Consider the following 18,718-nt stretch of genomic DNA (forward strand, 5'->3'; position numbering starts at 1 on the left):
TTGATAAATATAGAGATAATTATAGGGACTCTTTACCCAAATACATCTGATTATTACAACATGTTCTCTCCTGAGAAGAGATCGTTCTCCGCTGTCAGCAATGTACAGTGCAGAGCATGACATCAGCATCGCTTATCGGTCATATAGACCGAGCTCCGCAGTCTTATTATATGAACAGCAGAGATAAAACATTCTTAAACCATTAGGATTTAGCCTGTATTTTATTATAAGATGATATTTTTTTAAAAAATTGTTTATCATTGGTTTAATTTTTAATAAATGTTTATTGTTACTCAAATCATAACCTATCTGCTCCATATGGATTATAGTAATTTATATTTCTACAATAAGTGTTTGCAGCATGGTGGTACAGTATATGAATAGGACGGTGTCGGACTATTGGTGAAAAGAAAAAATAATGTGACTACTTATCTGAATGTACCGATTATTCAACAAAAAAATTACAATTCACACAATTAGTTTTGTGACATTCTGCGGATGTTTCATTTCCTCTCTTGAGATTGGGCTGTGAAATCAACCCACCTATAGATATACATAACAAGGGTCATTTCCTAAAGTGCGCTGCAAATGGGTTTTTGCGACATCACAAACGTTTACACGGATCCATCATGTGATAAATAGTTCCCGATCTGCCCTCAGGATTAATGTAGGACATGAACTGAGTTCAGGAGTAAAATTATAAAGTTTAAATGAATGTGGGACGTCTTATACTGATAGTAGGTGGATGGGACATTTTGACTGTTACACATTTTGCATAAAACCCCAAATCTAGCACCCCCCCCCCCTTATTTCTACGCAGTACAAATGTGCAGATTTTACACTACGCAGACGGCCGTATCCCCAATTTACCATCTGCCCCCCAGGCTGCAGATTCTGCAGATTATAAAGGACCCGTTTTGGTTGTTAGCGGAGCTGCAGCTACTTCACCTCGTTTGACTTATGACTCACTGGATTATAAAGAATAACTCTCTCTTTTGTCACCCTGGGTCTGTCTGTCACATACGTATTTTCCTTCATCTATAAAACTGTGTATGTGTTAGTGAGCTCCTAGTGTTTACTTGTTTCAAGCACAAAGCTTTGTGCGAACAGTGTATAATAATATATACTGTAAGCTGTAACATTGGCGTCTTGTGACTGGTGTCTTGTGGGTCTGATCTATAGTTTGAATCAGTTGAACAATTCTGAAGTGTCAGTAAATCTATACGACAAACCTCCCAATATGTACAACTTGGTGTTTAGAACAGAGTGCGCTCACTGCAGCTTTGTGGTGGAAGGGATCTGGGGGGGCAGGAAGGGAGGATTGGCTACATCATGTTGGAGGAGACCTCAGCCCCCTTCCCCTCACCCAAAACTACCCTTCAATGCTATGCGCACCTGCTTCTTGTAGGACACCGCTCAGCAGGGGACGCCTATCAACTGCCCCGGAATCGTACTGATCCATAGGATGGTGCGACAATCTAAATGAAGGCCCATGGAGATAATGGGGCCCTCTGCATGGCAGATGCAGAGGGTCAGGGGCCCCGGTTCCCTACTCCCCGCCTCCCTGCACTGGGACCCACTACTCGCTAGTTTTAGGCCATCAATAACGCTGCACCATACATCTCCTCTCTTGTCTCAAAATATCTCCCAACTCGCCAACTCCATTCTGCACAAGATCTACGTCTCTCATCCACCCTCATTACATCCTCCCATTCCCGGTTAAAGAACTTTATTCGGGCTGCTCCCACTTTGTGGAATTCTCTCCCTCACACAATAAGACTCTCCTCTGGTCTACAAACTTTCAAGCATTCTCTTAAAACCCACCTCTTCAGACAAGCTTATAATATTCCTCAACCACCCTCTTATCCTCACTACCTTACCCTAATACCACCCGTTACACAATTTCACACAAGACAACTACCCTCTGACCAACATTGTTGTGTGACGGGATCATTTAGCTTATGAGTCACTTTTACCTTTGCAGTCTGGCTGGACCGAAATGCAAAATGTAGACTTAACCTCATGTATCAAACTCCCATTGTCCCATAGATTGTAAGCTTGCGAGCAGGGCCCTCTCACCTCTCTTTCTGTTTTACCCAGTCTGTTTATTAGTTTACTGTGTTTGTCCCCAATTGTAAAGCGCTACGGAATATGTTGGCGCTATATAAATAATTGATGATGATGATTGGGACTATCCTTCCTCAGCCCCAGTAAGAGTGCGCAAAGCCTCACCAGAGAGACTAAGGGGTCTATTTGTCATAGGGAGAAAAACAGCAGTTTTCTCTGGATTTCAGGCTTCTCCCTATTTATCAAAGTCCTCGAAGCTTCGTTGTCCTCCTATCATCATAGGATGGTGACAGCCGGGGGTCAGCAAAGGAAAACATTCTTTATTAGACAAATAAAGTATTTTTCCCTTTTTAATATTAAACTTACTGTTTTTTTTCTATCTTTTTTTAAAAAAATGTAACTTTATTTAATTTTTTTAGAAGAATCTGAAACTGGAAGTCCAGGGCGGCCAAAGTTATAACTGGAGTATTTTGTTAACACGGTTTATATTATACCATTATAGCTGAACTTTACGGTATAGTTATATTTCTTTTTGACATTAAACTATTTCTATGTCGTTAGTATGCATGGCTGACACATGTACTTCTGCAACATATGCAAATATTGAAACACTTATTACATATGGAGCCAACTACTAAAGGGAATGGACTTTGCATACAGGGCACGATGAGGATTCATACATGAATTACAGTTAACTTGCACATATCTCTTGGTCCGTACAGCCCGTGCGCTGGGGAAGAGGCACTTGTGGAAATAAGACATTATGTAAATTCAGATGCTATTTTTACATTTCCTCAACACAAATTCAACATATGAGGATCTGCAATCGTCACGTTTAATAGTATGTGTCAAAAAATAAAATGGAAGAGAAATTGCATTTCATTTAATCTAAAGCATAGAGTGGAGCACAGCGAACATACATGTGTGTATATATATATATATATATAACAGAAGCAAGAAAAAGAGCTTCAAAGAAAATTTGATTTATTGATTTGTATCACATCATAGAGAAGAAGAGGTGCTTTACCCCACGCGTTTATCCATGAACCGTACCTGTCGGCCAAGTTGTGGTGGATTTTAATTCAATTTAAAACAAAATAATAGAGGAATTCCAGGCGTAAGAAAATGATAGAGGAATTCTGGGTGTAAAAAAATGATAGAGGAATTCTATGTGTAACAAAATGATGGAGGGATTCTTTGTGTAACAAAATAATAGAGGAATTCTGGGCGTAACAAAATGATGGAGGAATTTTGTGCTGAATATTTATGGCCAAATTCTACCAGAGAAATGTTCTAAATTTAGTTCCATTTTTGAGCCTATAATTTCAGTTCCTCATAAATCTATTGGCTGCCGTATCATCAGCGCACATAGAGGGCGGCTCCTCTGTCTGTAGGACACAGGTCCAGTTATATAATATCACAGCCATTCACAGGCTCTCTGTTCTTCTCTTGTACATCCACCCTCTCGCCCCATTAACCACCCTCATTCTACGTTTGTCCACATATGTAATATACAGCAAAGTATTTCCAGGTTTATTTCCCCTGCACAGGGTGTAGAAAGGTTCGGAGATTCTAGTCCGGCTTCTGCTTGTCCTGACCCTGTGGGAGGCTGGGAAGTCGGTCTGGAATCCTCCCAGGTTTGTGGATCATTACCTGGCTGGCAGCCTTCAGGCTCCAGACTTGGTTGTAATTAATCAGCACTTCTGCAGTGAGTGCTCCAAATTCACTGTTAATAAACAGCACTTCTGCTCCCTGAGCGTCTGGTTTCCCTGCTGGTCATTATACTGTAGTAACAGGTGGAGTTACTCTCTACCAGCAATAGCTCCTACAGGGGATGGTTCATGTTGACTACCCATAAAGGTGCCATGACCACCTGTCACTGGTACTTGCACCAGCAACAAACCCCCATACACAGAAATGGCAGAACAATGGGGTACGAAGTCGAGGACCCCTCAATTTGTGAGTATATTCTCTGTCCAAATTTTAATTCTTACACCTTTTTCTTTAATTTGTACACTTACCTCCTTAACTTTTACCAAATATATTGCGTTACTTTAAAGTCTGTGCCTTTGAGCCATGCATTTCTATTATCAGGCAGAGCTGCTTATTGTCATTATCTCGGGATGTGATGCAGATCGTCTCTCTTCTTACAGCTGTGTCCAGTGCGGACAGCGGAACAGAGTGTGTCATATCGTGGATGTGGGAAATAGACTGTGCCTGGTGATATAAAGACATTGCTCAGAAACACAGAAGGAAGCAACAAGGAAAATCACTGTATTTTGTAAAGGCTGCAGGAGGGCACATACAAGCCAAAACATTAAACCCTGATTAAGCTGTACCACTCCTTTAACTGAACTAGCTAAAATATAACCTGTACATTTGTGTAATAGTTTCTACCATGCCACAAGCTGTGAAGTAATATAAATACTTTAATATATCAATAAATAAATCCACGTTAAGCCAGATAAATAAGTATTGATGTTTGTTCTGTGATCCCTTTTGAAAGAATAATGTTGCAGCGCAGAGGAACGCAGGCCGCTTGCAGCCACGGTGGAGAAATAATTAGTGTACTGTGCGATATGCTTATTGCTTCTCATTTGAAATGAGATCGCCTTTAGGAAAACCATTAAGAGTAACAAGTGCTCCCACTTTAATAACCTACCTAATGATTTATCCTTCAATATGGATTATTGCTTTCAAAAGAAGACTCAGCAATCAGCGCTTCATGCAGTGACCTCAGGGATTGTAGGAAATTGCAAAGTGACGCAGGCGCAGTAGACACGGCGTGGCTTATTTAACAATATGATCTGCACTCCCCCCAAGCCTAACTTTCAAGTCCACTAAAAAGTGAATTGATCGGGTCAATTGATTTCAGGCTCCCGATTCCCAAAGCCGAATTTTAATTTGAAATATAATTATGTCTTCGCCTCTAGCCACTAATAACTTTTCTCTATTTCATGAAGAACTTACAGGTTAAAGTTGAAAACACACATTGTGCTGAGTTATCACTGAAAACTAAATATAACCTATGTCTGCTAGCTGGTACATAATGATAAGCAGAATAGGAAAGATCACTTCAGCTTTAATGTGTCTTATAACGTGCAGACATTGGATTTTACTCTCTAGGGTCGAATTAAACAACCTGAGGCTATTTGGTAAATGTGGAACTACTGCTCCCAGCACGCCTGTGCTGGCAGGACTCGTTGTTCTACAGCTGCATGAAAGGCGTAGGCTGAATGTACAATGTGAATCGCGTTTAGCTAATGTTCATCGCTGGTAGATTAGAGATAAGTAAAATCAACACAAAATGTTGCGTGGATCGAGTTTGAGGTGCAAAGTTCTGTTGATTAAATATTTGAATTATACTTTCACCATTCACGCTAGACAACCTGCTTTAGAGAAAAAACTGGTCAGGGCAGGGCTGGTTTCTGTAGAGGGATTAGCATGAAAATACAGTGTGATTTTACCCATAGGCAAACCCGGGGGGGGGGGTCCTAGTGCCTGGAAACCCCCCTCCAAGCCTAGGGAACTGTATAATTGAGGTGGCTGCACCCTGCCCCCGCTTCACACGGCTCTGCTTGAAAAGGGAGAACTGCGTACACCTAACAGTAGTGCACGCAGCATTGCCCATGTATATTATGGGGATAGGAAGAGTTGGAGAGCAGCCAAGCACTGTTTAAATTTATAGCCACGCCCCCATGCATGCTGGAAACCCCCCACTACAAATCCTGCGTTTGCCCGTGTTACCCCCCCTTTCAGAGGCTACCAGGGTCACACTGAAAAGTGCTGGGGCTCTTCTTAACTCTGGGGTAATTAACAAGATTAAGATCACTGGCAACAAATGACGAAAACAAATATGTGAAAGTTAGGAGGACTCCGCTTCACCTCCGTCAAATTACAGGTGTGAAAAAACACTTCTGATTGGCTGTCGGTGGGGAATCCCGACTTTGATACTGAAGGACTGGGCATTCTGAGCAGAACACTAAGGATAATGGGAAATCCATGCGGACCTTTAGGCCAAATTCCGCCAGCTAATTGTGTGAAAAATTGTGGCGAAATGCGTAGCAAAGCAAAACATTCTGTGGAACAGTTTTTAACATTTCGCTCATCTCCGTACAGCAGTTAAAACCATACAGGTCACATTTCCAAGGAAAGGCAGGACAATTATATGCAAATCAAGACCAATGGGTTAGATTTACTAAAACTTCTAAAAAGAAAAAGTGGAGATATTGCCTATAGCAACCAATCAGATTCAAGCTACCATTTTCTAGAATTTACTAGATAAGTGATAGCTAGAATCTGATTGGTTGCTATGGGCAACACCTCCACTTTCCCTTTTTAGTAACTTTAGTAAATCTACCCCCCAAGAAAATGGTACAATTTTCCTCATGCTCCATATTCTTCCCTCGCATAATGCATCATTTATTATTTTGAAATATGACATAATAATGAAAATAACATTAAATGCAACTTAATTTTTTATTCAAAGGAGGAAATATCATGATTTAAGTTTCCTACCTCTATTCCAGATCTGTGTGACCCATAGAACAGGGGAATGATCGCAGTAAATCAGGGCGATAGCTGTGTGATTTGGAGATTTGCCTAATTTTATGCTGATAATTTTTATTCATAAACTTTGGTTTGTAACTTACTGACAATCATACTCTTCATACGACTTCTTCATTCTAAATTTTCAGATTAAAGTTTTATCCTGCAGAAGAATGTTGTTTTATATGAAGGGATTTTTTGTAAAATATATCTTATTATTTTTGATCCAACTATGTTACAGCAGACAAACCTACACAGTAAACAGATATCTGAACAGACAGATATCAATAAACGTGTTTCATATGTTGTGCATTACAGATATATGTTAGTTTCCATTTTTCACGTCTCCGAGAAGTAAGTAATCTTTCATGCAGATATTAATATTCATTAGGGAGTAAGATCAGACCAATGTGCTGGCTGTAGAGTGCTCACTGTGCTCCAGAGACACTTTGTGTCACATCAGATGGCTTCTGATTGGCTCTCAGTCACTACATGAGTTTCAGTGTTGCAGTATGTTCAACCCATGGGACAGCCCACATCATAAGCTACTTTAAAAAATGTCTATGGATTTATAGCAGGAAGTACAAGGCACAGAGGGAGGGGCATCAATTTGTAACAGATTTTCTCCAGAATGATATGTGTATACCGTGTGTAACTGTATATTATAATTAGAATCCACTCAGACTATATTAATAATAGAGGATATATTTAATTACATAACACAGTGATGAGCAACAGACTCCTCAGCCTGCCTTTCTCTGCGGCCCCAGTCTCCATCCACACAACTTCTGCACCCTGGTGGGAGATCTGATCACTAGGACGTTCCATAGAATGTTCAGATTTCTTTGTTCTAAACTTAGATTCCTCCGCATGTGTTATGACAAAATCATGTCTCTTTCTTACATTAACTGTAGCTTTGACCTGTTACTGAGATTTAGGGTAATGTGCGCCCCTTGGCCATCCGTGAGGAGTATAAGGTTCTATAAGACAGGGATCAGCTCGTCCATTAGCGACATATCAGGTACATTTTATATCCGTTTTAGTCATCTTTCCTGAAACCTTGTAATATAAGTTAAGTTCAGTGAATTCTGCTACACTGTGTCTAATTTATATTTTGCAGAAGAAAGAAAGGTAGAATTAGATGGAGTGTAACAATTATGGAGAAAACATATCCTGACATTATGAAAAATAAACAGTCTGTATTGCAGAATTATACCAGCCAGCGACTGTTTATTTTATTAGGGGAGGTTAATGATGTAAAATAACGCAGTGTGCTTTCATGCATCAACTGAATTATGACAAAGAGTAGACTCATTGACATTCAGAATAACCCTTTATTATAATGGGCTCCAAACGTGACATTGTGCAGAGATCCTGCGTTTTGATGCTTATGTTTCAGACATGGAACATCTGCCAATAATGTGCCTAATTGGAGCATTTGGAAACCTCAGAGTTTGGGTGAATAACTTACTTATGTATATTTATGACAGAAGGAAAAACTTATCTGACAAATGTCTCTATGACCTTATGTGGAGGTCATTCACTTATACTCAGAGACACTGTTCACCGGTATGCAGACAGCTATTTTGTGTGCCAACATAATACTTGTGAGAATGCAGCCTACACATTTATTAGGAACTATTGTATGACTTTATCTGGCAGAGCATGCTGGGACTTGTAGTTCCACAACAGATGGAGAACAAAGATTGACCATCATTTCTCTAAATCAAACGAAATGAAGTACCAGCCACACACAAATGGAACAGCGCCCCGCAGTGGCCAAATCATGAAAAACAGTGTCATTTTTTTCATGCAAACAGAAAAGTCAACAAAATAGAGAAGTGTATAATACACAGGTGCTACTAATATATGTATAAAGTCTTGGAAATAATATCGGTGAATTCTGATGTAATCACTTATAATCATTCATTATTGATCATTTCAGTGTTCACTAGAAAAATCTGTGAATTATAAGGAGTAAGCAGCCTGTACTGTCAATTATTATAGATATTATATTAATCAGATTTGTGATCTGTATAAAATATGGTCACGGAACTACTTGTGACTTCATATAATATCCTTATTATTTTCAGAAGTAGCTCGATTATTGCATATATAACATAATTTTGGCTAGGGATCATTGCATCATTTTGTTGTCAACCTTCATCTCCTGCTTATCTGTGTGTCCTTAGTAAATAGGTGGGCAGGGACAGAACAACATGTAGCCAAACAAATTATTGAGTTGTTCACAGCAGCACATGATATTTAAGGAGATCCGTGTGCTGCTATTGTGGGAGGCAGTAACCTGTCCTCTAGTGTGATTTTGTTAGAAAGCATAGTGCTGTGACAGGGGCAGTGACATGATGTGAGGAGAGGAATGGAGGCAGCAGGAAGCCACAGACTGAGAGTTATATAGTGGAAGGAGCAGAGTCCCCCAGCAGCACAGAGTATATCAGGAGATTAGTGATGTATTAGTGAGGACAGGGCTGCATGTGACAGGGGCAGTGACATGATGTGAATCTCTTGTCAAACTGATGTGGGGATATTGTGGTGTCATATGCACCTCTGTGACAAAACATATACCCAACGTGTTTAAGTAATTGTTCTGTCTGGAACCCTATAAAGAAATTGTTACTCTAACCTGTCCTGTCATGTGATTGTGATACATTCATGTATTGCGTAAACCTTATTAAACCAATACAATAATGAAAAGAGTTTGATGACCTTAATAGTATGAAGATGAAGCAAAATTAACTTAAATTTTTTTGGGGGAAAAGAATCTTATTTGTCATGAACACTTTCGGGTCAACAATCAGAATTCAGCCCTTTGTTCAACACTCTTTTTAATGCACTTGTTTGTAGTGCAGATTCTCAGAACATGAAGATACAACTTAAGCACATGTTTAGAATAAAGTCACATATGCACTAAAGTCGTCATCATCACCATCAGCATACAACACTGAACGTAAGAAAGAAAGGCAATTTGTGTCAATTTCAACCTGAAATCTTGTCTGGATTTCTCAGTTATAAGCTACCTTCCAGCGACATTGATTTGACTCTCATCCATGCTCTGATTATACTGTAATATGTGAAGATGGTAAATCTGGAAATACTCTGATAGATAAATCTGCTACAGTACGTTCCTGTAGACTGTCCGTCTCAGGATCTCTCATTGTATTGTGATCTTGTTTTCTTTCCAGACTTCCAGAAAGTGGTTCTCCTTGTAGAATGAACTCCGGTGGTTCGGATGAGTACTTCCAAAGTATGAACCATGCGGAACAGACCTTCCGCAAGATGGAAAACTACCTGCAGCAGAAGCAGCTGTGTGACGTTCTGCTAATCGCTGGGAACTACAAGATACCGGCACACAGGTCAGCCCAGGGTACATTATAGTTTCTGTACGGTCTTTGTATGAATAGTCACATAATTGGAGCGTGATTCACAAGATAATGTACATTCTGTTCTAAATTTTTAGAATATTAGAAGTCAGAAAGCTGTTCCATGACCACTACAAGACATGAGGACACAAGCTGAGACATTCCATAGCTATCATGTCGTCGTGACTTCTAATCAGGGCCGGATTAACCATAGGGCTAACTGGGCTACAGCCCAGGGGCCTATGGCATCCAGGGGGCCCTTGAAAGTGCTCAGCAGCTGCATTGATCGGTCGGGGGCGCCCCCGGCGCGATCAGTGCTGCTGAGCACTTTCACTGCAGTCCTTCTCCGGCGCGCTGTAGTCTTCTTACTGAGGAGATTTCGTGAGTCTCACTCTCACGAGATCTCCTAAGCAAAGAACGTACAGTGCGCCGGAGAAGGAGGTAAGTGGGGGGGGGGGGGGGCGGGCAGCTCGGATCACGGGGGAATGGATGCCCCCTTAGCCCAGGGGCCTCCATTCCCTTAATCCGGCCCTGCTTCTAATGTCCCAAAAACTGTACAGGTGGGGCTGTGCCCTGTCGATCCTCGATACAAAACCTTTTCCGGTCATTGATGATTATTATTACTATTTTTGATTTGTAAGCACCACTCCGCAGCTCAGTACAGTAAGGAAAACAAGACATACATAAAACAAGGACATACAAGGCAGACAAAATAAATGCAACAAATTAATGCAAAGGCTATGGAGGCCCCTGGTCGTTAAAAAGCTTACAATCTAAGTGGAAGAGGGCAGAGCTTAAACAGGAGCGTTGTATTTCACGACACACAAATGTTAAAACGTGTCAACGAATTAAACCATTGTGAGAAAATCTTGAGTGCATTTAAATGCAAAGACAAATATTTATTAAATATTTTGCTCTTCCCATATAATTCCCTAATGATATATCTTACACACCTTTTAAAAGGTTTCTTCCTTCACCCCTAAATTCTGGCAACACATGTAACCTGGTTTTCGGAAACTCAAATGGGGGGGGGGGGGGGCGTGGCAGGTTTCTGAAGGCGATGAACATGCATATCCGACAGCATTTTATATTGTAGATGGCGGGCAATGAACATTATGGGGTTCATGTGAATGTCTTGCCTAAAATAGCATACGGTTAATCACTTATTCTCTTTCAGTTTCGAGAAGCTAAAGGTTTTGTAAATGAATAAACCATTATTTATTACCCTGGAGATTTCAAACTCTGCTCCATTTCCATTTCTAGGTTGGTTCTCAGCGCCGTTTCCGACTACTTTGCCGCCATGTTTACCAACGACGTACGTGAAGCGAAAGAAGAGGAGATAAAGATGGAAGGAGTGGATCCCGATGCTCTTAAAGCCCTTGTACATTACGCTTATACAGGTAATGAGCCATACAACGTATGGAAGGTTTATATGTCATTTATAATAAAATCTCAGAATTATGACTTTGGAATGTATCCCAATAATTTCCCCCTGCACATTATAATAATTTGGCTCCAACTGTTTATATCTTCCTAGTTCTTTTTTTTGACTGGCTGGAACATTTCCCACTATGAGGAGAGTCATAATAAGGACAATTAAGGGGTGGCGAAATAACTTAAAAAATATTACCCTGTAGCCTCACTTCTATTCGAATCAACATACTTCTTGTCCCTGTCCCAGCCACCGGACCTGCTCTGCAAAGTCTGCAGGAGGAAGCGCCCAGTGATTGCACTGTGTGAGCACACTGCTCTTCCTCTTGCATGCAGTACTGAGCGAGGGAAGGAGAGCAAGCTATGTACCTTTATCCCCCAATAAAATATAATGTCACTGTGTGCATGGGGAAGGGGCAGGATGGACCAGCCGCTTCACATGACACAATCTTCAAACTCTCCAGGTGCTGATCATGTCTCATGCAACATGTAGGTATTACTAACAAACAAAATCCAAATTTGAATTCTGCCATATGTGTTAGTGATATCTGTCTTTCTATACTGTACATTTAATCTTGAATATATTTACAATATTTGTACACAGACATATAAGGGTTCATTTTTTGTTTGAATTAAAACAAATCTACCAGGATGTTTCTGGCCTGTGGGAGGAAATCCACACAAACACGGGGAGAACATACAAACACCACACAAATAGGACCCTGGTAGGAATCGAACCCATGACCCCAGCGCTGTGAGAAAGCAAAGCTAACCACTGTGCCACTGCGCTGCCCACAATGTATTTTGTGGGTTAGTAGCAAAATAAATATCCTTCCTTTTTTATTAGCAAAAAAACAGGCAATCAAATGAGAAAACCATTGTTTATTATTATTATTTATAATATTATTATTATTATTATTATTATTTTATTCGGATAAAAAGTGAAACCTCAGACATACACATCAATATATGCACATAAGTCATTGTTAGGTTTGCTGTTTTTTCCTATGCTATATTACATGTGTCAACTTTAGAGGAATCATGTTAGCTGCTATAATTAGACTTACGGCGATGGATCTAGGGTGAAGGGGGGGGGGCTCAGGTCCTCCTAAAGTTGTGGAATGTTGACGTCTCAGTAATCTAGATTAGAGATTCTCGAACTGTTCAATCCAATTCAAAATCAGCTTAAACCAGCTCAATTGGTCAAACTCCAACTTTTAGCTGAACCGAAGCCAAAAACATTGAAATTAATTCTCGGATCAACCGCCATTGTGTGTTTTATAAATACTAGGTTTGAGTTAGAAGTTCGCAACTTACAGTTAAAAGACATAAAAATAAACTATAAAATGTATGGGTTCGACCATGTTTAAGCTATTACGGCTACATATTATAGTATTCTTAATTTATTTATTTTTCTTTAAAACATTGAGCTTTCGCTTTGTTCGATGTGTTTGATTTTGAAGTTCGAATTTGCCGTTCATTTGGAAAAGTGTTAAAAAGTCTAAACAATGTGGGCATTTCATCTGAAACATGTTTAAATCGAGTCCATCGTGGTGAAACCTGTTTGACTTGCTTGAATTTATCTCAATTTATTTTTGTCTACCTCTAGTTTAAAAATGTATCGCATTTAAATTTTGAAAACGGTTTGATGAACCGATTTCAAAACCACTTTGAAACAAATTTCAAAATCTGTAGACCAGGAGGAGTGGATTCATTGTCGGGCTTCATAGCAAAATTTTGAGGGGAGGGGAGGCACTGCCTACTGAGCGATTAGCATACTGGACCTGCTATTTCCCAGACCCTCTCCTGGGCTTACCAAACACTTTTTGTAATTAAGTAACTAATTAAAAAGAAACGTCTTACTCCCCTAATGACCATCGCTCTTAAAGAAAATTATCCAATTTCTTTTGGGTTTGACGGGTAAAGGAACTAATCTTCTCCTCTATAACTGTTGTCATTCTTATGTGATTTCTTCACATAATACATAATACATCAGTATGTCTAGCAATTCCTCTTTTTTAGAGAAAGTTTTCTTAGACTTAAAAAAGTTTTAATCTAAAATCATAAATGAAAGGTAACCCGATTCAACCCTTCCTCCTTTGTAATACTGGCAGTCTAGCAGGATTACGCAGTGCTTTAGCTACTGTTATTGAATCAAAAATAACTTATCCCATTGTCGGCATCAAAGATTGGAGTCAGAGTTTAGTACAACTCTCTGTGGAACAGAACCTTTGAGGAGTTCTATCAGTTGTATAAAGAAAAACACCCTCCCATTCATCTTCACACAGAGATTAAACGAATGCCCTTAGGAAAACAAGCTGATTCTCAAACAGAGAGCAAGAGGATTAGTGTTTAAAAAAAAAGATATAAATAAATATATATATAAAACGCTTGAATTTATGCTAACGAAACCTACAAAAATGAATCGTGCTGATTGTTTTGCAGTAATTGCTGGTTCAGCATAAATTATTACCGACAGATTAGCAAAATCAATAAATCTTAAACCCATTGATGTCTAGAAGGAGATCTTTCCTTCCTGCTCGATCAATAGTTATAAGTTAGTACTTCTTGCTTCCATCGCTATAAAGCTTGGTGCTGACGTATTGTACATTACAATGTCACGCTGGTTTCAATAATAATCCCCTAATGACGTAATGTCACTCATCCAGTATTCCTATTTACCCTTAGCAATGCCCAGCTCCGCAGCGATTCTGGCTGGCAGCGCTAAGAGGAGCCAGTGCAAGGTTTCGTGGTGCATGCGCGTTCCCACCTGCGCAGAGGATCCGGAGGCCTAGAAGGGCCGCCACATCCACTGTCGCCACAATTAAAATACTAAAGTTTAAAAAACAATAAAAAAAATAAAGAAAAATTCTGCATAATTATTTATACTAAAAAAAAAAAAAAAAAAGCTTTATTTAAATAATAAAGTATTTTTTCCTGGGGGGAGCCTCTAATATCGCCATCCAGAGACGGCGACTGCGATAGAAGGACAGCGGTGGGACTTGTTCATGGTAAATTGGTTGGAAATGAAATGGATTTTACCGGGAGGGTGCCTGTAGCTTGTTGTAACTCGAACCAGTTTCGTGGTCTATAAAGATTTTTTTTCTTCTTCCTGCAAACTTGAACGTCTTTGATTGTGAGATGATAACTAAAGCCAGGGACTTTACTGTTGTTTATTTCAATTTAGAAGACCCTCTCCTGTCCAGCTTATACCTCTTTACTAAAAAAACAAATGCAATAGAAGAAGGGATATTCAAATGTCTACTAGTCACACTGCCGATACATTTCAACACTCGTTACATATTAGTGGAATGGAAGAATACAAATTCTTCTCGTAGTCAGCTAAGTCATTTGAACAATTATAAATCGGTCGCTACCGTAGTCTAATGTTTCTTAAACGTCATGAAGAAGGCGATTAACAGAATTTATAAGACTACTATGGAGCAATCCTTCAAGACGTTAATAAGATACCGTGCTGGTATATGGCTTTTAATCGCATCACCTTTCAACCTTGCAATAATGAACTGCTCCTCTCTCTGCTTACTTCACAAAACATGCTGCCAGGATCGAAAATCAAAGACGTAAAACCAATAATCCCTCACCAACATATCATATATATATTTACAATAAGTGTTTCGTTTTCCCTGGTGGGTTTAGAAAGATTTTCTTCCTTCTACCTGCAAATAATATATAGCGGCTCCCTGCTCAGCCGATCCCCTACAGAGACGATCAACACATTCTGCGGAGATTCACACATACCCTCTTATGTGACAAAGTACTTTTCTTACACCTATAAACTGCTGGTTCTGTGTGATCAGTACGAGAAACGATGCAAACTTTCATATTGAATAAAATGTCAAAAAAAGTCAAAATATATAATTATATAATCATAAATAATATCAATAATTCACAGTACTGAGAAAAAAATAAGTATAATGCAAAAGCCATTTCTAGGGGTAAATGTATCAAGCTGAGAGATTTCTGGTGGGTTTGATAAACCAATCAGATTCTAGTTATCATTTATTTAGTACATTCTACAAAATGACAGCTAGAATCTGATTGGTTGCTATAGGCAACATCTTCACTTTTCAAACCCGCCGGAAAACTCTCAGCGTGATACATTTACCCCCTAGACTTAAGACAGTCAGGATTCCGGATATGTTATTCCCAGAACAGAGAGGCTGCTGGTCATTTGTTTGTAAATCTGTTGTTTTTTAAATTTTACCACTTGTATTTAAACCTTGGCCATATAAACAATACTATTCATTCACTTCATGTTTTTTCCTTGTTCACTCGATAACTATATCACACGCTGCCTACCTGCAAATATATATTTGTGTATTGTCTTCTTCTGCAATATTATATATACTATGTATTCTGTTTAAGTGTGGCCATTCTGCTTTTAGATGCTAAAACTTGTTTACTTGTTCTACTTTTGTTTTGCTATTATTATCATCATTATAATTATTATTATTATTATTGTTGTTGTTTATTTATATAAATCGAAACTCATATTACACAGCGCAGAATATGTAATCATTCATATCAGGCCCTGCCCCATTAGAGCTTACAATCTAAATTCCCTACTGCGTACATATTTAGGACAACGACCACATACCAGTATGTTTTTGGAAACCGGAGCACCCGGAGAAGGGTTGGGCACGCTTGCAAATATATGTTAAAGCCACCCGCCTCTCCACGTATGTATGGCCCAAATATATAGGACTCTCATTGTTTAGAGTTAGGACCACCCTATTAGCAAAAGCGCCTTGGTGTGGCGGGTGGCTTTAACATACATTTGCAAATGTGTGCAACTAAGACTTTTGCATTTTTATCTACAGTAGAAATAGCAGATCTGTTGCTGGCTATAGCAGTGTGCTGGGGGATCTCTCTGTGTGTTTGTTCCTTTTAGGATAACCCCACCCTTTCAAGCACCTGCTATAGCCTATAGATTGATAAAACAACTTCCGTTTCTTTAGATGTCTGCTATATAACATCTTAGCAGACCGACATGTGTAGGAGCAAACATGATGATGACAGATATACATCATCTTAACAGATAGACATGGGGAGGAAGACATGATGATGTCTGGTATATATCATCTTAGCAGATAGACAGGTACATGGAGGAAGACATGATGATGTCTGGTATATATCATCTTAGCAGATAGACAGGTACATGGAGGAAGACATGATTATGTCTGGTATATAATATCTTAGCAGATATACACCTGTAGGAGGTAACATGATGATGATGGTTGTATATGATCTTAACAGATAGTCAGATATTTGGAGGAAGAGGCATGATGAAATCAATGAAGAGCCCTCATTAAATTGTAGTATTTATGGGTAAGAGTTGCTTATAGTTACAAATGACAAAATGATTTTATACTATAATAGAAAATGGAAAACTTATCTAAATTTAAAAAAAGGTATCTTTAAACACATCATCTACAGGGTATGCAAAAATCCAGGTATTAATTGAATATCTCTATAAATCATGTTTATCTTTGTAAGTAAGTAACATTTCTGTACAATTTCCCTATGGGAGGGATACCTTCCACTTACTTATCTTACCAAGCAGGATGCCCACTTCCTCCTGTTGTCTGTCACTCCGCCACTCTACTCTTCTTGCACAAGGAACTCTGGTTCAAGGGCAGAACATTGCTGGACTTCAATGCTGTTTCTGCCTCCTGGGCCCCCATTCTGCTCTTTTTACAAGGATCTGGACCCACACACGCTCCAAGGAGTGGCATTGAGAAGGTGACCTGTCACTAGTGGGCCTACCTCACCTCCAGGTCCAGTTGCGGCCCACCTTCATCGCCAGGCGAAGTTTTGCTACTGTTCTGTGGGCTTCAAACGCCTTGCAGTGTTGGACGCACATTGCGCTACTCTCCTGTGTGCACCATTCAGAGCAAGCAGCAGCAGGAAGCAGGACCATTATTAGTACATGTGGCCTTTATATAAAAAATTATGAATGGCGCACACAGGAGTTGAAAAAATACCAAATACAAAAGTGATTTATGAACTATTTTGTTTTTCTTTTCATATTAGTGGGTTCATTATTCTGTCTTACTCTGAACAGCTGTTTACACAAAATTCATTCTTTAATTGCCAACTCTTTATTGAAATCCAGCCCACAATCTTAGTCATGAACTTAGATCGATAACATGAAGATTTACAACCTGTCCTGCTAGCAGCAGATTTCTACCTCCGCTACATAACACACAATTAGAGCAGAAAGTTTCTGTGTCCCGTAGGTCTACAGTAGAGAGGAGACATGGCCGCCCCCAGTCAGGTAGATATTACACCTGATGTGATGTGTTTCCAAGTTATGGGCTTTCAGGTTAAGGTGTTCCAGCAATGCATCGCCCTCTGGGGCTCTGTGTGTTTTAGAGAAACACATTTGCATTGATTGATTTTTTGTGTATTTATTAGAATCAATATCTCTACTCTCTCTCTTTGAAGAAAAGTCTGTAAAACGAGGAAGTAAATTGAAGGTATTATGAGAAATTATTCACTTTGTGGGGATAATATAGTCCTGAACATTATATACAGCAGAAATAATTCTCATGGCACAGGGCTCAGTACATCCAGATGTGAGAGCTGAGAGCTAATTTTTCTTCCATTCATTCATCGCTTCCTCTCACTGGTCTATGTGGGTAATGTGCGGTACAATATAAAGGCTTTTATAGTCCTTTCATTGAACGTACAGCAGTGAATTACAATGTATACAAGTGATAAAACCTATTCACGAGTGTAGGAAACTGTCTGTATGGAATTTCCCGGACTCGGAGAACAGATCTTGACGCATTGGATGTAAAGGAGTAATTCAGATTAGCCACTTGTGTGTCTTGTATTATTCTTGTGTTATTTTTCTATACTTTTAGTGTTTCTTTAGGCTGTGATAACCTCACGTTGGTTGGAGAACTTAACACACAAACCTTCATTGGTAACAATCCGAATTCTATAACACTGCGGAGTCTGCTGGTGCTATATAAATAAATGATGATAATAATAATAATAATAATAATAATATAGTAGGCCTCCCATATGATATAACTAATAGGTATTGTCACAATTTTGTTTTTTAATTGAATTGCGTATTATCAATAAATAAACATGAATTTACACAACACGCTGAGTAAGAACGAACAGTAAGAGTTGTCTATAGGTTCATTGTCAGTTATAATATATACTCCAATGGACAAATCTCTGAAACCTGCCCCTATTAATTAGGAGAGTACCCAGTAAGGTGAGGAGGAATCCCAGCAGACTAATTTCTGACACTTGGG

The 18,718-nt window shown here is 39.3% G+C and overlaps 1 protein-coding gene across 1 annotated transcript in view; it reads left to right on the forward strand.

Annotated features, from left to right (window-relative positions):
* KLHL4 (kelch like family member 4) overlaps window positions 1-18,718 on the forward strand; it is a 93,881-nt gene that overhangs the window by 43,874 nt on the left and 31,289 nt on the right. Inside the window, exons 2-3 of the mRNA XM_075186233.1 lie at window positions 9,816-9,986; window positions 11,256-11,392. Of these exons, the coding sequence (XP_075042334.1) occupies window positions 9,816-9,986; window positions 11,256-11,392 (308 nt within the window). The remainder of the gene's footprint in view (window positions 1-9,815; window positions 9,987-11,255; window positions 11,393-18,718) is intronic.

This window comes from Mixophyes fleayi, chromosome 9 (assembly GCF_038048845.1).
Source record: "Mixophyes fleayi isolate aMixFle1 chromosome 9, aMixFle1.hap1, whole genome shotgun sequence".
Classification (NCBI taxonomy): Eukaryota; Metazoa; Chordata; class Amphibia; order Anura; family Limnodynastidae; genus Mixophyes; species Mixophyes fleayi.